Source organism: Neodiprion lecontei, chromosome 4 (genome assembly GCF_021901455.1).
Source record: "Neodiprion lecontei isolate iyNeoLeco1 chromosome 4, iyNeoLeco1.1, whole genome shotgun sequence".
NCBI classification, from domain to species: Eukaryota; Metazoa; Arthropoda; class Insecta; order Hymenoptera; family Diprionidae; genus Neodiprion; species Neodiprion lecontei.
This window is the reverse complement of record NC_060263.1, coordinates 16152985-16180244: the sequence shown is the minus strand read 5'-3', so window position 1 is coordinate 16180244 and position 27260 is coordinate 16152985. Positions and strand designations below refer to the sequence as shown.

Below are 27260 nucleotides of genomic sequence, written 5' to 3'. Positions count from 1 at the left end.
GTTACCATATGTTTATATTTAGGTTAAATAATTTCCGTGGCACGAAACATATCGTGCTGCAAATATAACGTTCGTGTAACGTTATATTTGTGTACATATAGATCCATATCCATTAGACTGTATCAAAAGAATTGACAATTTCTTTTTTTTCGATATCCCCTCTGAAATACTTTCGGGGGGGGGGGGGGGGGGGGGGGTGAAAAAAGATGTCTGTCAAAAACGGAGCTATTGATATTAATACTTAGAGATCGTTCATCGCGGATTTCTATTTTCCATTTAAATGACATGGGAAATTTTTATTTTTTTTTGTTTTTCATTAGAATTTTCACACTAACGAAACAATTTTAATCCAATTGAAATTTTTTTTTCAAGATATGGAATGGAAAATTTTAAACTAAAATGTTTGAAAAGGGATTTACCATTAAAAGTAGAATTGATTTCAGTGAGGTTAATTATCATTGAAAGTAGTGCTTTACAGATTAAAAGTTGTTAACTGACTTCCTTCCTCGTAGAAAATCACAAGCTATAGAATTTTTAAGAGAAATTTGATGATACTTAGTAACAAGTTTTGAAATAAAATAAAATAAAATTGCCATAAAATGGAAAAAAAAAAATAGTTGACTTTACTATAAATTGAACTTTGAGCTTGAACAACTTTGGAAGGAGTCAATTTATCAAAAAATAATAAGAGACACTTTTTGCAGAGTGTTAAATTTCCTATAAAAGCTTTTACGAGTCATTTCGATTTGCTTATTGGTTTGTGAGGTACAAGATTCTAAGGAAAAAAAAAAAATTCATATGCTATTTAAATGGAATATAGAAATCCGCGATGAGCGACCTCTACTTATTAATATTAAGAGTTACGCTTTTAAAAGGCATCTTTTTTCACCCCCCGGAAAGTATTTCAGAGGGAATATTGAAAAAAAAATAGTATAATATCCATACATCATTTTCCATATATGTATACGTACGTATAATATGTATATTACATAATATAACATAATGTGTCATTTTGGTGATATTCTAATTACCGTTTATCTTCTGCGTTTTCTGTACATATAGAATGTGTATTACCGTATGTAACGCATGTACGTATAAAGTAATTCATAAGTGTGAATAGAGTGAGTAAAGGAGTTGAAATTCAGTCACAACGAACTTCGGACAACCGACGACCTCTAACACTTTCCTTGTTGCACAGATTATTCACCTGTCGTGTACGAGTATACCTGCCTCTCTATATATGAGAAATGTGAAATATATAACGTTTTATACACCTACACGATCTGCGATGAGACATCGTTTCACCCACGCAGTGTGGGCGAGCAAAACCTGAAGAAGCGTATGATGGAAACAATCTATAACATTACTCGTCTTGCCTAATATACGTCAACCTACCACATGACTTTAGACTTGACCCGCGACATACGCAATACATAGACGATCAAATAATCATCAGATAAAAATTCTGGAATCATTATCGTCCATAATCTTAGTCCAAACACTGTATCATCGAAAATATTTAAAGAATTTCGGAGAAGGAGATTTTCATTTTGACAAAAAGAAAAAACTCAAAGATGCAGACTAGGTCGATTTTTGTAAAAATCTGATCGGTTCCAAGTCGAATGTAACCGATTAATACTCACCAAATCTCACCTAAATCGATAGATCCGTTTTCAACTTATCGATGGACAAAAGAAATCTGATCGGAATTTGAAAATGCTTCTTTGCATCTCAAAACGTCGGGAGAGGTGAAGCAAAAACTAATCTCAATTTCCGGATGGTTGAAATGACTTTCTCTCTTCGCTGAGCACAATTACAGAGAAAAAAATGAAACGGAAAATCATGATTTTGCAATAATTCATCCACCGTTTCGCTATTTTCAGAAATGCGCGCCAGAAAAATTATTCACGTAATTTTTGTGGTCCTGTCTACGTCGCAATGGATTTCCGGCGTCTACATACCGCCCGGTCCGCGTTTTCGGTGCCCGGAACGTCAGGTTCTGTTTCAGCCGTGCAGCTGCGTCCGAGGTAGCGACGATGGCATTTACGCGAAATGCGAAAACGCGAACTTGGCCAGCCTGAGTCTCGGGCTGATAAATTTGTCCCACGAAAATCTACCGATCGAAGAACTCGTTCTGAACAAATGCAACATCGGTAAGTACGCACGGTACGCACAATATTTATTTATGCGCATGATAACACAAAAATTAATTCACGCGCGTATAATTTACTGTTGATCTAATCATGTTAATACACACGTGAGGTATTAAATGCCAACTGAGAGGTCATTTTCCCTGACCCCCGCCAATTTGCTTCATTATTTTTTATATGATTCTACAACCTAAAAAAAGTACTCACCGTTTTTTTCAGATTTTTCGTCCCTACCATTCTTTTTTAAAAAATGTTACAAGCATAACAAATGTTTTGTATGCGTACAAAATGAGAAAAATTATTCCTCTAAAAAAATATTTAAAAAATATACAAAATCAATTCTCCACTCTGAACTATGGCTCGAAATGTTTGTTTTGGGACCCAGAAATTATGTGAATTTTTGCAAAAAAAAAAAAAATGGCGTTTTTTTTAGGACAACAAACGGGTTTGTAAAATTTTTGAAAAAAGAATGGTTGGGATGAAAAATCTGATAAAAATGTTGAGTACTGTTTTGAGGTTGAAGAATTATATAAAAAATAATGAAGCAAATTGGTGGGGGTTAGGGAAAATGACCTCTCAGTTGGCATGGAATACCTCACATATAATCTAATTTTATCAGGATCAACCTATGTACTGGTATTTAATACCCCCTATACGTCCTTCTTATGTACACTTTTTACATATGAAGGAAAAATTGGTCATAAATAATAATAATAATAATAATAATAATAATAATAATATATACATTAATGTCCATTAATGCCTTTCCTTACCGGCTAACTTGTTTGCGGTCTGCAATAAAATGCGAGTTCGATTCTATGTACCTACGTAAGTGGGAAATTTTTTTAACATTTGTACGATTGCGTTTGAATTTCAAGGTCGAATGTACGGCCCTGCTTTGTACCCGCTGAAGGTGCGAATTTTGAGATACGTCGACACGCCGCTGAGACTGATAGATGAGCACAGTTTTTTGGGGGTGAACAGAACGCTGCAGGAATTGCACTTGGTGAGAACGAGACTGCAGAAATTTCCAAAGGAGGCATTCTCGATTCTGGGCAATTTAACGATACTCAACATCGACGGTCACGAAATGAGCGAGCTACCGAAGGACAGCTTCGCCGGGAGCATGGCGGCCGGTAGAATCGAAAAAATCTCCATCACGAACGGTAATCAATGCGCAACACTGATATTTCCATGTATTTTTACCGCGGAATTGATCGTACGATGTTTTAGATCCCATGTAAGAATCCCTGAGGGTTCAGTTAGTTGGAAATGACTACCTTCAAGTCGATTCAATATTTCAACTCTGAAACAGTAGCGCCCCCTGAAAACCAGTCTACAATTATCATCTCACAATGAGAAAACCGTTCCGAATAATTCGATTCCCATGATACAATATCGTGAGGGGGACAAATTGAACGATCCAAAATTGACTAACAAGAAAAATATCCCAGGTCGATGTCTCCGACTTGATTTCTTTTCTAATATGTTATAGTAGACTAAAAACTAAACGACAAGTATTTATCTACCATTAAACACTTTAAGGGGGTGAAACCACCCTCGAAAGTAAGGCATGTCAACGGATGATTTGGCAGTTTCACCCACAAGAACATATTTCTTAACCAATCCAACTGAAAAATTTTTCTCGTAACCAGAAATGAAAAATGTAATTTTCTCAATTAAAAAAAAAAAACTGCCAAATCGACCCTTGATATGCCTTACTTTGAAAGTGCAGTATCACCCCGTTAAAGTGTTTAAAATGGAAGATAAAAAAAATACGTGTCGCTTAGTTTTTAGTCTAATATAACGTATTACAAAAGAAATCAAATCGGAGAGATCGACCTGAGATGCCTTCCTTGTAAGAACGATTTGACAATTTTTCTCAACATTTTTCCTCTACGTCGACGTTGCAATGAGCTTTGAACTCCTATAATTCTGAAAAGGTACACTTGCCTCTCTGCCCGTCGAGGCTTTGGCTCCTCTGAGGAAGGTGAAGAGCGTCGATCTGCACGGGAACAGAATAAAAGAGCTGAAACGCAACCAATTTCGAGGGTTGCGAGAGGTTGACTGGCTCGACATTTCGGGTAACTTGATCTCAAAATTGGATCCGTCAAATCTGGCCGATCTGACGAAGCTGAACTTCTGCAATCTGTCCCAAAACGCGATACCGGAACTCAAAAAGTAAGGCCATTCGAAAAAACCACTTCATTATAAAAATTTGTCCACTTTACCACAAATACGGCGAAAGAAATGTTGTAACAACAGTCTGAATAACCCTGCAGGTTTTGCTATGATTTCTGTCCGGTCAAATTGTGTTCCCTTAAATGAAAAAGCATTTCTTATCCGCCGTATTTGATCTCCATACTTGGTTATAAAGTCATCAAATCCTTTAACTAAGAATACAGCGTACATCTAATACTTTTACTTTTTCTCCATCGTTTTGCCAGAGCAACTTTCTCAAGGAATTCGCTGCTCCAAGTTGTGAATCTCAGTCACAACATGATAAAAAAATTGGACGCGAACACGTTCAGAGGCTTGAGATTCATGCGGCGGCTCTACTTGAGCGATAACAACATCATCGATGTGGGTCGCGGAACTTTTGGATCGGTTACTCGAATCGGCACGATAGATTTGGCCCGAAATTCGATAAAGAAAATCGACTTCCAGATGTTCAATCAGCTCCAGTACGCCGAGGTGATTGATAAATCGTAATTGCGAACCATTTCATTTTCATTTCAACCATAGGGATCATTTTTCAGACTGTACACATTCCAGGGAAAAGAGTTCCAGGCTTAGATATAATCAGACTCGAGATAAACCGGTTCAATTCTGTTGAAAATATCTCATCTCGATATGCACACGAAAACAGATTCTTTAATAACAAACCTCGACCCTGGGTTCGACTTTTCAAACCGTGGTTCAATCATTTCTTGGTTTGACCAATTTCTCCCCTGGACAGTAAAGTCTGAAAATCCTCAACCGAACACGTCAAAAGTCAGTCCGGGTCAGTCTTCACGACGATGATCGTTGTCGCAGGTATTGGACGTATCGGAGAACGAGGTTACACTGATAGAAAAGCAATCGTTCAAGGACCTCTACTTGGCGCGAGTCAATCTCTCCCACAACCAAATATCGAGCATAGAAGCAGAGGCATTTGTGAACTGCGCAAACATAACGCTTGACCTGAGCCACAACCTTCTGGAAAACATATCGAAGTACGCGTTCGACAGCTCGACTTACGCTCTGGAGTTGCAACTGAGTTACAACATGTTCACGGAGTTGAATCAGGTTAGCGTGGAAAGGTACAGGTGAATTTTTAGGATCGATTTCAGGACGCTGACTGTTCCCATAATTGTTCAGGTTCCGCTGCACAACATGAGCGGTCTTCAGATACTCAACGTATCCCACAACTCCATGCACTCGGTGCCGAGACAGACATTTCCCAAGCTGTACGAGCTACACACTATCGACCTGTCGTACAACAACATATCCGAGATACAGAACGGAATTTTCCAGACACTGTTCAGTCTCCGATACCTAAACCTGTCCCACAATTCACTGCAGAAAATCAAACCCTCGACTTTCGGATCGCTTCCAACTCTCCTCGATCTCGACATGAGCTACAACAAACTTGAGGATATTTCGAGGGGCAGTTTGGCCAAACTCGCCAGTTGTAGGTGGGTAGATATTTCACTATCGGATAGTGATCGGTAAAAAGAAAACGAGTCGATCATTTTCACACCCCATTTTAGGACACTAACGGTGAAGAACAACTCGTTGACAAAGATATTCCAGCTACCGATATCACTGGGTCACTTGGACTTCTCGGAGAATGAACTTGAAGAGATACCAACGACCGAAGTATGGCCGTCAATGAATTCTCTGCTGTCTTTGGACCTGTCAAGAAATCGGCTAGCCGACAATCTGCAGCATGGTAGTTTCGACACTTTGTTAACCTTACGAACCTTGTTCCTCGTCGAAAACAACATCACTAAACCACCGCAGGCCGCGCTGGGTAGTCTGAGTAGTTTGCAGTATCTCTACATGCAGGTAATTCAAAGGAAATATAAATTTTACTATTCGGCAGGTCTACGGTCCAGTAAAAACGACGTCGAAACAAAAAAACCTTGACTGAAGAATGTCGCGTCAACGTAGAAAAAGAAAGAGAAAAAAACAACGAACTTTCACGAGAAGAGAGTTTAAAATCAGTTGTGTCGACGACTTTTTGGGCATACTATTATGTTTTTTTTTCTTTTTCTTTTGCTAATAAAAAAGTCTTCTAGTGCTTTCAATACCCAGTCGATTATTACTTAATATCACTGATCGGTACCTAAATCAGTCACTGGTTCCAAGCCTCAGTTTCTCAATTTTTATGCTTCGACACTCTCTTTCGACTGGACTATACACCCGATAAACACGGAAAAAACGCACTTTAGGACAAAAACGAGAAACAAATACTCATCGAACTTTCGCTTTTTAAGGGGAACCATTTGACCTCGTTGGACAAAGCGGCGTTCGGTAGATTGCCTATAGTGTTTGAGTTGAACCTGTCGAACAACAAGATAGCGAACGTGAGCATCCGAGCATTCGAAGGTCTACTGCAACTGCTGACGTTGAATTTATCCGACAACGCGATACGCCACATACCGAACGGAGCGTTTCAGGGACTCGTGTCTCTGCGTAGCTTGGACCTGTCGAAGAACCGGCTTGAAAAATTGGACAACAAGACAAAGGGCCTCCTCGACGACTGCCTATCGCTGGAGAGGATAAACCTCAGCCACAACAGGATATCATTCATAACGCGAAAAATGTTCCCTAACGATCCCTGGATTCCGTACAGACTTAGAGAGATCGATCTGTCCTACAACACGATGCCGGTTATAACCTTCGACCTGACGGTCGGCACGAGGAAAGTGAAGCGGCTGAATTTGAGTCACAACAACATCAACGAGATCAGAAAATGTGAGAAGATCAGGATGAACAGATAATTAGATTTCGGTTGGGTTTTGTCATTTCAGGCGAAGCGCTTCTTTTTTTTTTCTTACCTCTTTCTTTCCAACAATTGCTTAAGCGCCTTTTCCCCTTTGTCGCCGTTTTTCCAGACGTAATCGGGAACCTGACCTCTCTCGAGTATCTGGATCTATCCTATAACGATTTGAGCGACATCTCGGAGCCAAACGTATTCCAGGATCCGGCAAATTTAAGCGAAGTATACCTAAACGATAACCACTTGACGTCCATTCCTCTGGACAAAATAATACCGATGGAACACTTGAGGGTACTAGATCTGCGGGACAATGAATTTGGAAGCTTCAATATCGAGCTGTTGAAGATAATAAAAAACGGCACGGATCTGCGCTACGGCGGTGAGTGAAAATCAACGGTTTTCAAATAGTTGTTTCTTGAAATACCTATACCTAAATTATACAGAGACAATTTTCCGTCAAACAAAACTCCTGATCAGGACTGACACCACACACAGCACAAAACTTAAAGTCGTCAAAAAAACGTATAATGGATGTCTCATGTGCCATTTTACGACGCCTAAAACATATCTTAATGCCTAGTAGGTGTCCTTGGGGCCTTACAGGCGTCAGAAAATGGCGCGTAAGACATTCTTTCGACATCTTTTCGACAACTTCAAATCTTGTGCTGTTTGGGACACCTTTAAGGTTTCCTTGTTCACCTCCTTTCGTCGAACTTATCATCAACCATTCTTTCTAGGGAATCCGCTTCACTGCGACTGTTACGTGAGACCATTGCGTCGATGGCTGTCAACGTTGACGGAAATCCCGGAATCATGGACGGAGCCAAAATGTTCGAGCCCTTATTTCCTTGCGAATGAATCGGTAGTCGCGGTGACGGAGGACCTGATGGTTTGCGGTGAACGAGAAGTGCAGGACAACCCGGATTTCGAAATAACGCCGGACCTCAAGTACCGTAGCGTGAATTAGTGAGTAATTGAAAGACGATAAAAAAAAAAATTAAAAATTAGAAAAATAAAAACATGATATGCAAAAGACATGAACGATCATCTTATGACCAAAATTTTTCTTCGTCTCAATTGCGCAGCAACGAAGAGGACAATTCGTGGAAGGTGACTTGGTTCGTGTCTTCGCGTGATGATATTGGGGATTTTTACGTCGTGGTAAGGGAGGCCGGAAGAACGGACGAGAATGCGATCGACAAATCAGCACCGATAAAGCCAATATTCGAAAGGGACGTTGTGTACATAGAAAGATCGTTGACGATACGAGATCTGCCGGATCCATCATCGAGGAAATTGGAGATGTGCATTTTAGCCCGAGACTCGATCGGTAACGTGAAGCATTTTCGAAAATCCCAGTGCCGATTTCTCGATAAAACCAACGCTGACTTCGTAACAAGCGCCGGTTCCGCACTTTCCTTATTCTATCCAAGATTTTTGATTCTGGTAATCTGCATTGTTTTCGTACGTTTACCGTAACGAGAATCTGCGCGACATGTAAAAATTCAGAAATCGCGTTTGTGCCCAATTACTAACGTAATTATATAGCTTTAGTAGAAGAGAAATCGGAAGATTATAAAACCGAATCACGCTATTTATAAAAGTTTCCTATCTGCTCATATCTTCACTCGTTAAGAATATTCTTTGGTGGGGGTCGATACTTGGAAGTATCAATATTTGGAATGGCCGATATATCGAAATCTCAAACGTGCGAAAATAAAATAATGAAAGATGAATTGTTCGAAATCTTTCGTTATTTCATTTTCGCATGTTTGAAATTTCGATATATCCGCCATTCCAAATATTGATCCTTCCAAGTTTTGACACCCACCCATATTCCGCACAATAATTTTTAACATCACTGCGCACAGAAACTTTATAAATAATTTATAATACGCTGTATCGTGTAATATAATATACATATAATAATATATGGTTGTTAAGATATTTGTTCGTTTATATACGGAGAAAATGTTTTATAAATATTTTGTCTAGAAGTAGAAAGAGTGAGAGAAAAAAATTCATGTACATGTACACATATATATAGTTACACCAGACTGACGATGTTATATATTTATTATTTCTCTTATTATAATTATCTTTTCGTAATACATTTATATACGTATATATTTTTAAATTGATATTTCCTTGTTAAGAAAAAATCGAAACTAGTGGATTTTTTTACGACAGGACACGAATCAACTAACTTGCGCCTAACGATAGTTTTTCTTTTTTTTTTGGTTTTTCTTGTTTTCGCGATCGTTTCACCAATCCACTTTAATAATTCTTTATAACACACCATTTATACACGCCTTTCGCGTACCTAAATACGCACTTATACCGAAGGCATGATATTATAATTATATACGGTAAAACCTTTCTGTCCATCTTCTTCTTCTTCTATGATAAGTATAACCGAGTCTAATAATATAGTGAGAACTAGACACACGCAATACGAGTATAAACGTCATATCGGATACACTGCGTCCTGCAAGCATGTGGAACACGAATGTTACACTTCGCATACATGCGCGAGTATACGGATCAAAGGATTATTACACACGGTTTGACGTAAAACTTATTTTTACACTTAATACGAGTACGAATCCATATGATTAATTCGTCATAATTGGCTCCTTATACGGGAGAAGAAATTGCAGTCCTGCAAATAATGAATGATGAAAAATTCTCTCAAGGAAGTTGAGAGTCTATACTAATATACAACGAACTTTACGCACAATCATGTTACAGACCTGTAAACAGTGCTCCGTGCATAAAACAACGTCGTGAATACAGCGAGAGAGGAAGAAGAAAAATATCCTTACAGGCAACGCGACACATTCTTCGTGCAATTTACTCGCGTGGGATCTAACTAACATATGTGTAATCGGGAACGATGCATACATACGAGTACATGTATATACCATACGTCAGGGTGTAACCTAGAACAGCAGAGACCGTGTAATGCAAGTAATCGTATCGTACATCGACGTGTATATTGTATAATGATACAGAGAGACTGAGGAAAAATAAAGAAAGAATAGAAAGAAATACAAAGAAGTCTCTGATGCATAGGAGTAATGGATGTGCTGTGTATTCATTTGCGATACGAAAGACTTTGTAATGGAGAAGATGGACAATTGAGCATTTGAATGAAATTTTTTTATTTCATACTCTTGTAGATTGGAAAAAATATTTTGGACGTATTTTTTACTTTTTCGATTGAATCAAAATTGCCTTTAATATAACAGATTGAAAACTATAACATTGTGACGTCACTCATGTTGAGATATGTCTATATATATTAAAATCAGTGAAATTCAATCACCTATAACATGAAAAATTATCATTTTTAACGAAAAACAAAAAATACGTGCCTGACTAGTTTGGCTTGCACTGCATTATGCACCCCTAAAAATGGAAGAAAAAATTTCATTCAAATACTCGATTAAAGAGATTCTTTCAATGACTGTTGCGAAGAAATTAATTTTACTCGAGCGCGACGGTTTTGCGATCTCATTGAAATACTTTTCGCAAGTTTTGACAATAACGCGGGAATTTTTCGGACGCGAATGGAACCAGACCTCCGATTGCTTGCACTTGAATTTTCGTTATCGATATTATAAATTTTCTTGTCTAAATAGTGAGCCAAAAAACGACACTTTTTATGCAAGTAGACAAGGAATGTAAAATAAAATTTACTTTCCATACGATTTTTGTAGATTGAATTAGTCATACTTGACGAAAAATAACCTTTCATATTCCAAAGCCGAAAAAAAATAATCACGTTTAAGTTGTGTATTTTTTTCTCCCAACGATTCTTGTCGCAGCAAAAGTCGAAAAAAATAATTCTACTCTCTAGTGTCGCGATATATTTTTTTGATTCAGAGTATTGTATTTCTTACTAAGACTAATAATTAACTTTTTGAAAATTTATAACAGGAAAATGAATTGCGATGATAATTATAAAGAAATTACAAACATTTCTTATTAAATCAAAAACTATCAAATGGACCGAATAAGTTCAGCGACTGCAAGTCACGGTTAACATGAAACCACCCACAAATATAATGTAAGATATTGATTACGTTAAACCGTATAATAAATACGAATCTGTATCTATATATGTGCTATTGTTTTAGAAAATCAGAAAAATACATAATAATACTTTGAGACTCGCTCAAAGGTATTTAAAAAAAAAATATACATATATACAATACATCGTACACTTTTAGAAATTTTTAGTTCCGGTTACCGCTCAGTCCTTAACTATTTCCATTTTGTACCAAAATAGAAAAATATAGTTCTAGGTACAAAATGAAAATTAGTTTTCTAGCCGTTACCGGAAAGTCTAGTATCCGTTACTATTCTTTCTCATTACGATCACTGTTAATATATTTTCTTGAAACTGTTGCGAAAATTTAACGCTTGTGCAACAATAAATCGATGTTAAAGCCTTATTTAACTAAAAAAGTAGAGTAAACCTCAGAAACTGATTTTGCGTTGCAATAACCAAAAAAGGTTCGACAATAGCGCAAAATAGTTACGCGTACCTCGTTTTTCGTAATTCCAACAATATTCAGTTTTTTCAACGATACCTGTTTTACTGAATTTTTCTAGTTACTACAAGAAATGAAATTTTTCCCAGTGAAGAAATTTTTTACCGATAATGATTTTGATAAAAATGGGAAACATTCGTGCATATCGACGAAGCTTAAGATTCGACATCGAGAAATGAGCGCGTTCCCAAGCCCGGCCATTGGTCTGATTCTAGTATAGACACGTATGCATGTACGTAAGTAAGTATGTATAAGAGAGAGCTTCCTACGTAGGCTGCCATTTAAGGCCCATTCTCCTTCTCTCGATCTTTCGCCCCTCTCTCCTTCGGCCCTCGTGACGAGGGCCCATAAACGTCCGACGACGACGCGCATATGTGTAAACGTATACATATATGCTTACCTACGTTACGTCGAAACGCGAATCGCATATAATGTACTAATGCATACCCATACACGTTACACATGTACGACACACGAGTCGATCGCTTCGCAACAGATCTATGCCCACGCGTTCTACAATAAATATATACATATATATATAATAAATATACAATGCAAAAAAAAAAAATGATTACACAAACATGATTCTATACACACATGTACCTATTTACAATAAAACATGTAGGTACGTATCATTGTATCCTGCAGTGGTACTGCAGCGGGATTTGAAAAAATGGTATGAAAATAAAAGTATTAAAAAAATAAAATAAAACAAGAAAAGAACACGAGGATTGAGTTGTAGAAACCGAGAAGAGAAATTTTTTTTTTTTTTTTTCATCAAATACTTAAACGGCGACAGCGACTAGGGTGACGAATAGCTATTTATGTCGCATGCCCGTAAACCGCCTGTTTTTTTGGCAAGGATAAAGATTTCAGGACGAGCTGAAGGCGAGCCGGAAGCGAGTACTGAAATTATCCGAGCCAAAAAACGGTTTACGGGCATGCCACATACAATATTTTTTACGGTATGGGCATTGAAAAGCAAAACGAAGAGTGAGGTTATGTCGCGATCTGTTTGACGAAGCTACTTTATTCGACAGTTTGGGATGCGCACTTCGAACTGCGCGTCAAAACTGCGGAATAAAGACTTTATTCCGCAACTTTGTTCGCTGCCGTATAAAGCGTAACTTTACGGAACGAAAACTGCCACAAAAAGTGGACTTTTCAATGCCCGTGCTGTGAAAAGAAATTTTTTTGGGGATAGATCTACGCGGAACGTAAGTCTGAAGAGCAGACATACCTGTACAGGTATTATATCCGTTTTGTGTGAGTATAATAGATGAAAGGGAAGGGATTAAGGAAATCTTCTGGGTTGGTGGGGAGAAGAGAAGGAGATAGAAGGAAAGATGTAAAAAAAAAGGTGGGGTTTTTTTTTCGTCCTTGTCACTCCTCCCCCTCCCCGACTCAACCTCAAGCTCCCTCCTCCTCCTTTGGTACCATATTCCGCCAGACGTTGCCACCGCAGTTGTATTCTCCTTACTAACCGCGGTTGTCGCGCACGCGCTGCACGACACGGGATACAACATCGATATTTTATAAATATTGTACTTTGTGTATTATTTTTATTGTTGTTTATTTTTTTTTTTTTTTTTGTTTTTTTTTCTATGGTAAAAAAAGTGAAGGAAAAAAAAACAGGAGTAATAAAACAAGACGCGTATCGAGTGTAATATTACATTACTTCGTACGTATGTAATAAATACATGTCGTGACAATAATGTACACATCATATCTATAACGAGGAACCTTGAATATCGTTGTTTATATCGATGTAATATATAATAATTTGACTGAAAATAAATGAAGTCAAACGATTGTCGGTAAAAATATTTGAAGAATAAATGAACCAAAGCCCATGAATGTTTAAATTATTTATCTATAAATAATTATTTCGATGCCTTTTTCTTCATACGTTCAAAATCTCGTCTCACCGGTCGTAAATTAAATCGCGTACCTAGTCGTCGTCCGCGCGGATTAAACGTCAATAATATTTGTTTTATGTATTGATATATTGTTTATTATACGCGTTAATATATATGTATATATATATATAACTACGAAAGATCCGGTTTTCTCTTTTCCCTGTTGTTCATTTTCTTCTGATACATGTACCGCGTGTAATAATATTATAATATCTTTGAAATAGCGTGCATTGAATTATAATAAATATATATTTACACAAGGTGTGAATCATGAACGCAAATATAAATTATCGAGTTGCCATTTGGATATGCGTCATCGTGAATTTTGCTTCTGGAAATGGTAAGCGCAATATATTACTATGTTACATATGTATACTTCTCGGCATATTTCTTTGAAAAATTTTTTTCTTTCCAATTATTGCTTTCGTTGAGACGTATAATTTTCACACGGTCTCCAATAGGTACACATACGTGTATACATGCATACACGTTATATTTTTTTACATTATTTTACACGTTCGTCAATTTAAAGTACCTACTATGTGTATGAATTTTTAGTTTCTCCAATTTTTATTATTATCATTGTTATTGTTACGATGATTTTAATTTTCGAACACACTCGAGCCGAATCATGACGCAATCACGAGGAATTATATAAGTATTGTAGATATATCGCATACATTATTATGTACCAATAAAAATCGTTGAACGTAAAAAAGGAAAAAGACAAAAAAAAAAGTATCTGCTTATAATTATGTACCGTATAACGCATAGGTGTGTATAGGTATGTGAATACATTATATAGTGCAGCTAATCATGGGAAAGTAACGAAACTCTATCGCCAATTGATTAATTATTATTAATTTATTTATAAAACGACACATCGAATCGCATCCGCGAGTCGTTATATACGTGCAGTTAATTAGCGCCTAAATTAACGACAAAAACGACATCAGTAGCGGTCTTGAGAAACAGATTCACGATCAGATTCACACGTGCTCCTTTGGCCTTTTTTTCCACGAGTAACTTCTTCAACTTCCTCGTCCCAGTTCAACTTTACACCACAGTATACTTAATAACCGATACGCATGTATCTACATACATACTATACATCATATATAATTATTATACGTGCATTGTACATAAAATGCTACATGCATGTAATAAAACAATGCAAAGTCGTTGAGCTGACAATATCGTGAGAAACAGGGTGAGAAGAAACAGTATAAAATTAATGGGGAAAAAAAATTGAACGTACAAAATGATACGGTTAAAAATAAATTACATAAGAAAAATGAAGAAAAAAAAAAACAAACACTCCTCAAGCATGGTGGTCTTACAACAATGCTCGCCTAATCCACTCGACTCTACGTTGGCTTAGGGTTAGCCATCAGGTTGGGTTAGGTTGGGTCAGGTCAGGTTGGGTTATAGGCGGCTTGTTACCGTGACAGAAATAATTAGTCTTCCATGCAACGCGGGCCTGTATACTACGTAATTAATTAACTGTCTATATAACAGGACGCGTTCTTCGTTTATTACGTTACACATTGTATGGTCGATGTGCAGCGGCAGAATAAATTCTGTATTTTCTCGCTTATGCGATTTTGTATACGTTATACTTATAATGAACTTGATCGTCATGATCGTGTTTCTAAAAATAGAGTAGAGACTAAGAAAAAGAAATATAGGTATATGTATGCATAGAGAGAGAGAGAAAGAATTTCACAGGTCTGCAACCAAAAAACTGTACAGGTTTTTTGATCCTGTTTATTATAGATTTTCACTCACTGAAACCGGGTAATATGCTCAAAAAGTTCAGTCATGTCAGGTTTTTTCTTGAACTCGCGTCTGTAGTTTCGTTTACATTAGAGTGAAAATACCGTTTAATTCGAAAGGTGATATCCTATTCTCGTGATTTTAAAGATCCTATGCAAAAGTGATTTCTTACTTCCATTCAATGGGTATTAGAGTGAGACTCGCGAATAAATACAAACAGGGAAACAGGAAATGAAAAGAATAAGAAGAAAAGGTTTCATAGACGAAAAGAGAATGATCACGGAAAGTTGAATGCATTTCGTAAAAAAATCGTTTGGTTAATCTTATAAGAAATATTGTTCAGTTCATTGTAATAAAATGGTGGTTTTTTTCATTATTGTTATATGTGCTTTTTTATGCAAACACCTTGTATTTTACAAGAATATTGTACGTGACGTAGGGAAAATGCAAATCATTCTTGGATTCACTATACATGAATAATAGACACCTTAACCATCCGGCTAACTTGTTTTTGGTCCGAAACAAAATACGAGTTGAATTCTATACGATTTACGTGACTATGACCGGCGATACAGCTGACGTGAGAAAATGGGATCCATTGTCACATAATTCGTATAGAATCGAAGTCGCATTTTGTTTCGGATCGAAAACAAGTTAGCCGGATGATTATTAAAGCATTTATGCATTTCACTCTGCATGAATTTCTTTCTTTCGTACGACTTATAATATATGATACCCACTTCATTTCACGTATCGAATCATTACACGCCTAGTAAATGATCAATTTTCAACTTTACGAATGTGTCAAGGATGCGCCTCCTCACGATGATGAAGAAGAAGAAACTCTACCTTATCGATAAACAAGAACAAGAAGAAGAAGAAGAAGAAGACGAAGACGAAGGAATAAAAAAGAGAAAAAATACGAGCCCCTCGCGCCGCGCGCAACTTTGGCCGAGACTCGTACTGGAGAAAACCTGATCTGCTGGTGTTTCAACACACGTATAGACGCATATATGTATAACCGTTCAAGGATTCTTCCTTGAAATCCATAGGCGGCGAAATATCTCTTAAAATAGCCATCATCGGCGTTCACATGATACGTCTGTACACTTCTGACAGCACATTGGACTCTCTGGACGACTTGACACTTGACCAAAATTCTTGACCAGGATGTACCAGAATTGAATTAACAACGTGTAGATGAGGTTAAAAGAGATTAGTGAAAAAATATTTCAATCTTTATACAGCTGTAACTTGTCCGTTGACAGCAGTGCCGACTTGGTCGAGAACGAACGAGATGAAGAGATCTTACAATCACCGTCGTCATAATTATCGTCAGAAGATTCCACGATTATGATGAAATTTTGAGAATTGGCCGGTAAAAAGGCATACGGAATACATTATAGCTGAACCAACGTACCAGGACAATCTCTTGAAACTTAAAAATCAACCGCGCATGCGCCAAATAAAATCTCATTGGTCGGCGAAATCTTCCCGCAGCGATATTCTTGTCTGCGACACAGGCGGGCCAACCTACGCAAAATGTGTACGTTTGAAGTTTCAAAGAGCATGAGCATTAAATTTCGACCGTCCTTTGATGAATGAACTTTCCGACCTAATAACAAATGCTTCCCAAACCTGTCCGAGTCGCTACCTCAATTATTTGATATTCTAACCTCGAAAATTCGTATCAACTACATCACCGGCAGAAACAATTTGGCAACTGAAACTCGGGATGGCCAGCCTGCGCGAACAGCCGATAAAACTTGCGCATGCGCGGTTGATTTTCAAATTTCAAGAGATTGTTCGGGTACGTACTTTTATAACGTACAGGAAGATCATCATGAAACGGAAAGAAGAACGATTATACGAGTTGTGATTAGATGACCATCCCAGGCAATTCTGTTAGACGGACCCATTACATTATGCACATTACCGCACGTTGTGCATCATACATGTATGATGAATACCTACATGTCTGATAAAGCCACACCGACATGCGTGTATAATGTATATAATATGCAGTATGAGGGGGAGGAGGAGGATGAAGATAACACGTGTGGTGGATATGTAATATACACGTGAAAGGGAAATCACGGGGCGCCATTATAGCTCCAGGTATTATAATAACCACTGGCTGTCTGTCTGGCTGGCTAGCTGGGCTTGATAACAATAACAATAATAATAATGCAAACGAGAAAAGTCAGAGCGAAATTGAATTGAGCAGTGCACGTAACTGCATGCATGTAGCTGCGAATATTGGACGATGATATAAGAAGCAATGGGAATCTCGAAATTGAAGTAAAACACTGCTAAAGCGTTAACTCGGTAGATCTCTGGTTTTACGATACATTTAAACGTAGCAAACGCGACGATCGATGAAGAAGATTAATCAATAAATTGATCGCAGAGTTTCACATTTTTTTATACTAAAACTCTGCGGGAGCGGAACAAAGTGTGTCCGAATAGAGAGACTCCGTGTACGTGACAATTACCTTGCATACGTAATACGTACACCCATCTACCCAAATGATGCGTCACATCAGAGGTTAAAACTATGTACGTTTATCTACATACGTACATACCTATATGTAAATTATAATATGTGTCCACGGATGGGTATTATTTATATAAGCCCCAAAAGTACCGTTACTGATCTTTATGCTTCTCCTCGTCTTCTTCATCTACTACACGTGTATATATATATATTTATATTTTATCATCATTATCATTTTATATATGTATATATATTGGCAACAGTATACTGTATATACCTCAGTACATCACGGTATACATTATTTAACAGTTAATCTCTGCAAATATATGCAGCAACGTTCACCACTTCGCGAGCAGACACAAAAAACACACACACACACACGTCATACGTATATTATATACATACGTAGCTATGCTACTACGTATTTTTGCACAGCTCGAAAAATCATGTGTCGTAACAATGATGGTTGTTGGTAAAATTTCGTATACAGTATATTTTATAACAGATTCGGTATAACAATTATTATCGATGCTGGGCTAATATATGTATATGTTGCATTGCATAGATCGGTTGTATGTTGATCGGGGTGGTCCTGAATTTATTTTTTGCTAAGAAAAAAAGGTGCTTTTAAAGTGGAATAACATATGTAACGTATTATTACTTGTAATAATTACAAAATAAATTTGCTTCGGTTGAAAATTAATTGAATAACATGATTTTATAGCGGTTGAAATACCTTATAGAAAAAAAAAAAAAAACGCACAACATTTTGTGTTAATTTTAGTATTTTCGGTATTAATCTCAAAAAAAGCGAATTTTTGCATAATTTCATCTTTAACCTTGAATAACATTTGAAAGATTTGAGTTATAAAAAAATTATAAAACATCTTTTTTGTAGATCATTGAATCCCCTAGAAAAATATGTAACGGACATTTATATACATAAATTGTTTCGTTCCCGATCTACAATATTCAGAAACAACCAAACTCATTTTCGCGTGTTAATTGATTGGAAAATGAAAGATTGCGTTCAGGAACCACTAAACATGAACATTGAAGAGCTCATATTCTAACCGGCCTTATTTCCTCTTCCTACAACTACGAAACGAGTGACTTTGAAAAAACCAAACAAACAGTTCATTTTTCTTCACCACCCTAATGTATAATGACTTATTGTACTGATTGTGAAACGAAATGGATGGACAATATTATAATATAAGGTAACGAAGGTTCGTTCGACGGCCACACCGCACGCATGCCACGCATGGAAAACCCAACGACCGCGTACAATGTATACATAGTATATGCGTATGTATGTGTGGAAAGTATATATATATATATATATAGATATATTATATATATTTATATATATATAATATAATATATCTATATACAAGTACATGTATGAACGTGTTTCGTAAAAGAACCGTTGGTTCGTGTTGTATACTGTACATATAGGTATAATATATTACACATCTTCGTTCCTGCCTAGGTATGTAATGCATACATAATTATACTTACGTATATGTTATGTATATACCTTTTATAGGTATGTACGTCGCGACGCCCATGTCAGGAGACTCGGTGTTCATTTTTTTCTCATTCTTTCTCTCTTTCTTTCATTCTTCTCTCTCTTTTTTTTTTCTCTTTCGGTCGAACGTGGGACTTGGCGACGTCCGGCGGGTATTTTACCGTACATAAACACAGGTGTGTATATATATATATATACACACACACACACACATGTACTCCAAGTTGCATGGTATTTTGATATTTTAAGAGAAGAATCACAATCCCCCCCACAGCACGAGCGTTTTAGGTATGTACATGCAATGGATGAGAGAATATTATGAGTAGAAGTAAATGAAATTCAAATACTCGCTACGTAGTGGATAACGTAGACGGATATATGCAGCAGGTGTAATAAACTAGACGAGGAGAGTGGTTGGTTGGTTGGTTGCCGAAGGATTCAGAAATCAGATAACGAGACTAACCCTGCGTAAAATGTATTCTTCACCAGCAAAGATTAAACGTTCCGTACATCCTTATGTGCACATATGTATGTTACACGTACAATATGTATACAGTACATTATATACACGTCGCACATACCGCAATGTGCATCGTTGTACAGTTTTGCATGGTCAAAAGTTCTGTTACACGGCTATGAAGCTTTTTGTACCATAAGTAAAAACAACGATCACCTATGCGGAAGACGGAATTCCATTGCGTATTTATTTCAGCAACGATCGAAGGATTGAAAAAGACAAAGAGTACGTTCGATGTTGGCCAAATTCCGTATATCGTGTCGAGCTGGTTCGTTACCAATTTATGTACATGCAGAGATGTACATATTTACGTACGTGCACATATAGCACAGGTTTAACAGCCGGAGGCTGCATCTCGTTTCTGCAGTTGGCGAAGGATAATCAATGGCCCGGAAGTCGGGTTCGAGCATCAGCACATCAGCATCAACCGCGTGCATCGAGAAGAGAGTTGCGGAGTTTACGCGTTATAACCTACAGCAGTGCGGCGGGCAACATGGATAGTGTGTTGGTACGGTCATCGGTAAATGGCAAAAAGAGAGGAGAAGAAAAAAAAAAAAAAGAATCGCTTCGATGAAGAAGAAGGAGAAGAAGGAGTACCTGGTACCATAAAAGCGTTTGCCTGCTGCATAGACCGCACGAGTTGATCCCTGCAGACTTTAAATACCAATAACCTGCATCATCCGTCCCGAATGATGTTATAAAATTGGAGGATAAGAAGAAGATTGCCTGTATAATGAGAAAAAAGGAACGGGACCATGAACCGTATTTATTCTTTACACCTTTATTTCATACACAATTTGGGGCAAGAATGGATCATCGATCACTGTTCAGCCTGCAGCCACACTGTACAAACTCCACGCTTTGCGACACGTTACTCGTGACGGATGAAATTTGTAAGCCACTTTTGCCAAACACCTATAAGGAATACGATGGTCATAACACGACCCTCTGCTTCACTGACAGTCGAGTGGGCAGACTCGAAATCACGCGATTTGGATTTAGCTGCGGGCCTTTGGGCATATGGGTACAACAACGACAATGTGCGCGTGGGTTTATGGACGTGACACTAGGCAGCGTGAATTCAGAGAGTGTGCAGGTATCTATGTAACAGACTGGTGAGGGAAGGAGGCATACGTGAAGTTAACGTGTGGTTAGGGAGCAACTTTCACCGCGACAGCAATGGAAACTTCAAAAGACGGTTTTGATGGCCGAAGCTGACGCTAGACTCGCCTTCTTGGTTGGCTGGTCAAGTAGATTAGTAAACCGTGAATAGCGTACAACGGTTGGAAAAATGTAGCTCGATAAGAAGAGGAATAAAACAGTGAGGTTGGTTTTCGGATTATATACCCGAAGACCCTTGATGTATGAAGCATGATTTAAAAGCAGGAAAAAACGATAACGATTGACGATACTTTGGGTTATACTTAGAGCGACCATGGCTTGTAGAACTTTCCAAATAATAACCGACCTAAGTCTGAAAAAGGACACGTAAGCATGATCGCCACGAGCTCAGAATCCGCATTTCTGCCCACGCCTAAAACCTCGGATTCGAGTCATCCAATTCTGGTACTTCTTTTCGATACAACAACCTCTTGTGCTACAGCGATTGCGAAAAGTTTGAGAACGCAATTTCACACCGTTCATACTTATATTCGAACAAAAGTGCGTTGGTTCATCAGAAGTAGAAAGAGCATGGGAGGAAAAAAGATTGTGCACCTATAACCCGCCTGCATGCGCCTATCTGTACATACACAGGTAGGCATGTATGTACATAAACCGAGTAAACCGACGAGTCGTAAATATGCATGTATAAGTCATCGGACACGAGGAGTTATGGGATGTGTAACGTACATATAAAGGAATGCTGCGGCAGCTTAACATCATCCTGATGCGCAGTCCGCGGCTTCTTCTTCCTCTCGAGTTGAACGCCGGCACACAGTGTTGCATAAGTGCATTACGTTTATTATATACCTATGAATCTACGAGTATACATGTGTACAGGGGACTTTGCGCACTATCCGTGTAAGACTTTCATTGGCGGGTTCGCCCATTTCCTGCAAATATGCAGTCCCCTTTTCCTTCTCCTCTTCTCGTAACCACTGTGCCGCAGGGTGACTTTTGAACTCTGGGGTTGGATCTTTCTCTTCGATTCGTCGATCTTAGTGTGGATCGGTCGTCAAGGTGAACGACCTTGGTCCGATACCCCAAGCGTACAAATTATGACCATATAGTAAAACTTTGACGACGTGAGTTCGAACCGGAAAGTTAACCGCCCCGAATACTCATCACAGTGGATCAGTTTCTCAGATCTTCTATTCTTCTTCGACTTTTTACAGTACAGAGCAAAGTGCGATGCTTCAAGGATAGGATGGAGGTCGACGTAACACGGAGCAGCCCACAGGCGACGATTTATCTCGAGAATCTGAAGAATTATCCAGGTAAAAAAACACACCGACTATACTCGCGACGAAAGTCTCTGATCCTGATTATACTGACACTATTTTCTCACGTCCAATCGCAGATGAAGCTTGCAAGCCGAAGTTGAGCGAGGGGGTTGCCACTTTCAAACTATCACTCGTCCGCGAGGAGATGATGCGCTGCGGTCTGACGCGGGTTTTAAATAAAATGACGGTAATGTAGCGAAAATTGTTGCAACGAGTCGAAGACACGATCGAGGATACCATCCTCGACGACAATCTGCGAACCAACGATTTCGGGTAAATCACTCAGGTCTCTGTTGTTCTGATCGCAGGGGAAGAAGGTCTACTATCACAGAATAATCGTCGAGGAACCGACCGATTCCAGTAAGCACACGTTCACCGTCAAGTGTGGAATCACCGAAGTGACAGTGCCTCATAAATCAGTGACATCCGGGACGAGCTTGGCGCCGAATCGAACGATTTTACAACGAAGAAGTTTACCCGACGATTTCGAAGAGTCCGAGTGAGTTTCTCCGCCCGGCGAAGCGAAGATAAATAATAACCCAAGGATTATCTCGATCTTTGTAATTGCATTCTATTCTCTTCCTCGTCCATTATCAAGGGTCATCGGGACGATCGAAGACGTCCTGGGAAAGGCACCGACGCCAACTCTCAGCGTCGGCGTTCGTCAGGGCGGCAATCTGGTCACCGGGGAACTTCACGTGAGTCCGGGAACTCCCTTGCAGATGGAGATCTATCTGGATACGATCTCTGCCCCGACGTACGGTATCCTGACAACTTACATGCAAGTCTCGGACATGAGGACTCAGGAGGAAACCATCATCTTCAACGGGTAATGAGAATGTCGATGATTCTCAAGTTTGCGAACAGCGTTGATCGATGCATTTTCAAAAATTCTAACCTTACCCTGGGAGTTTTTGAGAATTGCGTAGTCTCTTGGATTACATTTTGCAAACTCGAATCATTCAAAGACAGTCGAAAGCTGTGAGTCAACGTTGCTATTCTCAAATCTAAATCACAATTAAAATCCTCCGAGCATGGCTTGTAACGATATATGTACACAACGATTCTTTTTCTAATTTTGGTGTATCCGCATGATTGTAACACAGGTGTTCGGTGGATCCTTACCTGTTCGATAACTTTGAAACGGTCGACGGTGACTTTTTGACAGCGAAATTTCGGGCTTTCAAATTTCCGGAAAGTACATACGTGCAATTTCGAGGGACGGTAAACGTTTGCGTGGACAAATGCGAGGGGGTGAGTAGTAACTCTCATATTGGTATGAATTGAAGTCGACGAGGCACACAATTACTACCTAAACTTACATTATTCTGGATCTTGATCCATTCGACAAACATTATTCGACTTTTTATTGTGCCTGTATCGTTGAAGATCGAATGCAGCAACGGGCGGATCGGATATGGTAGAAAACGGCGCTCGGTATCACCTCCTAACGGTGACAAGAATAATCTATTCGAGGTAACGATGTCGACCTTCATAAAAGTCGATTTTGAAGAAGGCGCTGAGGTTGAAAAAGGTACGATATTATTCATTATTTTGTCGCGAAATAGTTTTGTCTTTTTTCTTCAAAATAAAACAAAACAAAAAGAAAACACAATTATTTTACTAATAGTAAAAAGAACGTGAAAATTTATCAACGGTTCGTGTAGCGTTATAACAAAACAATGAGTTTAGATTCTAATATAATATGTACGTCTCGTTTATACAGGTGAAACGACTCGTACTTTAAATATGTGTGTATCGGACACTTCGAAATAAAGAAAATCAGTCAGGTCTCAGATATTTTTTTAGTTTTACGAACAGTTAGTTATTGGGGAGCGAAATTTTTGTGCCAATGGGCTTGACCTTTTTACAAAATATCGATCGAAATATTTGAAATCGAGAGTTTGTACAAGATTTAGCTTAAAAATGCGATAATATTCGTTTCAAAATAACGACATTAATTCTGATCTCATACGCTATTACACTCAAAACTTTTCGAGAAATCAATTGAAAAGTTGTATAAAGATGTATTCCTAAAATTTTGCCCAGTTATTATTATCTTCATCTGCCAGATGATATTGAAAAATTAAAAACCGATATTTATACGTAACGCAATTTTGAAATCCAAAATATGAAACTGAGACTCGACTGATTTTCTCCTTTTGGAATGTCCCGTATATGAATGTACAATTAAGACGAAGTAAAGAACAATGATACAAGCAATAAGAAAACTAATCATAGAAAAATAATGAAAGGAAGCAACAACATGTAGGTATAAATACATATTAATAACATCAGGCATACGCTTGTACGATACCGATCACGTATATCTGCCTTTGAGGTCCGTAGCACATATGCTTGATATACACGTATATTATATTATACACTACCAGATTCTATCTATTTGGCAGTGGATCTTCGTTTTTTTCTTCGCGGATTGTCTAACTGGCATCAAATGTAATAAAACGAACCTCCCAAAGACGCGCAAAAAATGAATAAAAAAAAAAAAAAAACACCCCGAGGGTATAATGTCAGAGCACCAAACAAGTTATAGTGAGTATATCGGCTGAGCGGCAATAATGACTAATGAGGTACTAAATTTCGAACGGCGTATAGGTATACACATGTATACGGTACAGATCGACATATATACATCATGTCTATCGTAATGCGGTCTATCATTATTATAATTATAGTCACCGCCGAGAATTCATTACACCGATCGTTCCAAAACTTGATTCATTTATACGCATATATATATAATATATATATATATATTACGAGTACCGTTAATAATCCCGAACTACATGACCTTTTTTTAATGATCTTATCAACGCGAGACAAGAATATTTTTACGTATATTTTAGCCATGGATATTCCTCGTATAACGTATGAGAAATAAAATACGATATTGCTTTGAAATAGATTTGAAGAGAAATCGAAGGGAATAAAAAAAAAACGGTCGCACGTACCGTACTGAAAAATTGTTTTCTTATTAATCGTGCCGTAATTTTTGTTTCTCTTACAGCATTGCTGGCGTTTGTTTTGAAAGGTAACAACGTTACCGCCTCCGAAGAAACAGCGGAAAGGCCCGGATCGGCGGAATCGGCTGCAGCTGTACATCCAAAAAACGAGATTCGCGAACAGTATAAATACAAGGTTGTGGAAATGGAGACTGTGGCGACGGTGAACGCCGCTTTCTCAATTACCGCGACGGGATATTTGAAATTAGCTAGTATTTTACTCGTCGTATTCTATACATTAATCTGATCAATTCGCGGGAGTAGCTGTCATAAACGATAAATATAAGGAGAAGATCCCCGAAACGATAAAATGTTTCACGTGAAGCGTAAGAGGAAAAAATTTAAGCGGAAATTAGACAGAACAAATTGAACATTCTAATTGAAAAAGTAAAAAAGAAAATCCCGAATCATAACGATATTCTGCCGTACGCGTAGAATTTATCTGTTTACGGTATTTAATATTCTTATCTTTTTTTAATCAAGTTCTACTAATTGCAAATTTCCTGCGCGTTCAAATAATAATAACAATAATAATAATAATAATAACAGTAATAACAATTACCGACGCGTCATGGAAACTTTTTTTTTTTCATTACAGCGCGCACTGCAATTTAATGCATCCTATATATTTTACGATTTTTTTATTTCCATCTTATACTCTGCGTACAGACGTTTTTATACACTCTTTATTATTGAACATTATATTTTTTTACGAAGGAAACGAAAGAATGAAACCGCGCGCGAGTCTTTCTTGGAATCAAAATTTGATTTGTCCCACGCTTTCTCGATGCAAGATAAATGAATTTTGAAGACAAATTTTTTTTTCTTCTAAATCGGTATGCATTTATTCATATGCACTTGGACTAGATCGATTTTTACATTGAGAGATTATTAAATTACGCATACGGTACGTTTTCAAAAATCGAATAGCGGATGTTTCTAAAATTTCGGAATTAATAGCGTAGTAGAGAAAAAAGGAAAGTTAAACGATATGTAATTAACGAAAGATAGAAACAAAATATTTCATCGTCAACCGTGGGACAATTTCATGTGATACTAATATATTATTATACTTATATACAATATAAATATATATTTAATTAATTAATAATTTCGTTTTACATAATAACGATACGTATAAATAATAACAATTGAATACTTACAATACCGAACCTATTAAAGCTCATTAATGAAATCCTCGTGCAGCTAAACAACTGCTACTAACAATAGGCCAGAGAGAAAGTGAAATAATAATAATAATAATGACAATGATAATAATAATAATAATGACAATGATAATAATAATATTGATAATAATAATAATAATAATAATGATGATGATAATAACGAGGTAGGATCGTGCATTGTTATCATTATTTTCCCAATAAGAATCGATAATATTGATGTGTTAAATTCACAAACTGTAATACGTAATTGAAAGTAATTTCTTTAAAATATCAGGATAGTAAAAGTCCGTCGTCTCTGATTGTATAAACGACGGTATGTGTATAAGTTAATAAACGCGCATTAATAATATGTAGGTAACGCAACACAATACAGAAACGAAGCGCAACGAATAAATAGCGGTATATTAACAACGATCGTTTTGAGTGTATACCTGTATAAGTTTATACAAATCGCGATACCGAATATTTATTATGTCGAATAAAAAAAATATTTATTCGATAATTATTGTTGTACAGGGTATGCCCAAATTTAGAAAGACAAATAATTGAAAAAACAAAATGAATGACTTATGAAATGCGCGATCATGGAGAAGTAAGAATAATAATTATTATTCTTATAAAAAAAAAAAAAAAGAAATAATTATCCGATATATTGTTGTTGTATGAAATA

The 27260-nt window shown here is 37.5% G+C and overlaps 2 protein-coding genes across 4 annotated transcripts in view; both read left to right on the top strand.

Moving 5' to 3' along the window:
* LOC107224006 (chaoptin) overlaps positions 1–11275 on the top strand; it is a 15150-nt gene extending 3875 nt beyond the window's left edge. The window contains exons 2-12 of the mRNA XM_015663906.2: positions 1884–2153; positions 3029–3316; positions 4094–4331; positions 4598–4844; positions 5187–5438; positions 5511–5827; positions 5903–6200; positions 6632–7112; positions 7253–7516; positions 7875–8103; positions 8223–11275. Of these exons, the coding sequence (XP_015519392.2) occupies positions 1886–2153; positions 3029–3316; positions 4094–4331; positions 4598–4844; positions 5187–5438; positions 5511–5827; positions 5903–6200; positions 6632–7112; positions 7253–7516; positions 7875–8103; positions 8223–8616 (3276 nt within the window). The 5' untranslated portion in view covers positions 1884–1885 and the 3' untranslated portion in view covers positions 8617–11275. The remainder of the gene's footprint in view (positions 1–1883; positions 2154–3028; positions 3317–4093; positions 4332–4597; positions 4845–5186; positions 5439–5510; positions 5828–5902; positions 6201–6631; positions 7113–7252; positions 7517–7874; positions 8104–8222) is intronic.
* LOC107224007 lies at positions 2235–27260 on the top strand. 3 transcript variants are annotated; one of them, XM_046737773.1, is made up of 9 exons: positions 2235–2245; positions 13877–13955; positions 22273–22374; positions 22458–22567; positions 22689–22879; positions 22979–23209; positions 23487–23634; positions 23770–23914; positions 25409–27260. In XM_046737773.1, exons 2-9 carry the CDS (start codon positions 13886–13888, stop codon positions 25648–25650), a joined length of 1239 nt encoding a protein of 412 aa, XP_046593729.1. In that variant the 5' UTR covers positions 2235–2245; positions 13877–13885; the 3' UTR covers positions 25651–27260. The 3 variants fall into 3 exon arrangements, with proteins under 3 accessions (XP_046593729.1, XP_015519393.2, XP_046593728.1); XM_046737772.1 differs by lacking the exon at positions 2235–2245 and adding an exon at positions 13359–13377; XM_015663907.2 differs by lacking the exon at positions 2235–2245 and having other exon boundaries at positions 13299–13955.

Excerpts from the sequence above, each read along its gene's own strand:
- LOC107224007 (XM_046737773.1), top strand. The coding sequence starts at position 13,886 with ATGAACGCAAATATAAATTATCGAGTTGCCATTTGGATATGCGTCATC. Across the intron at positions 22,880-22,978 it reads GACGATTTCGAAGAGTCCGA|GGTCATCGGGACGATCGAAG; the intron begins GTGAGTTTCTCC and ends TCCATTATCAAG. Across the intron at positions 23,210-23,486 it reads GAAACCATCATCTTCAACGG|GTGTTCGGTGGATCCTTACC; the intron begins GTAATGAGAATG and ends ATTGTAACACAG.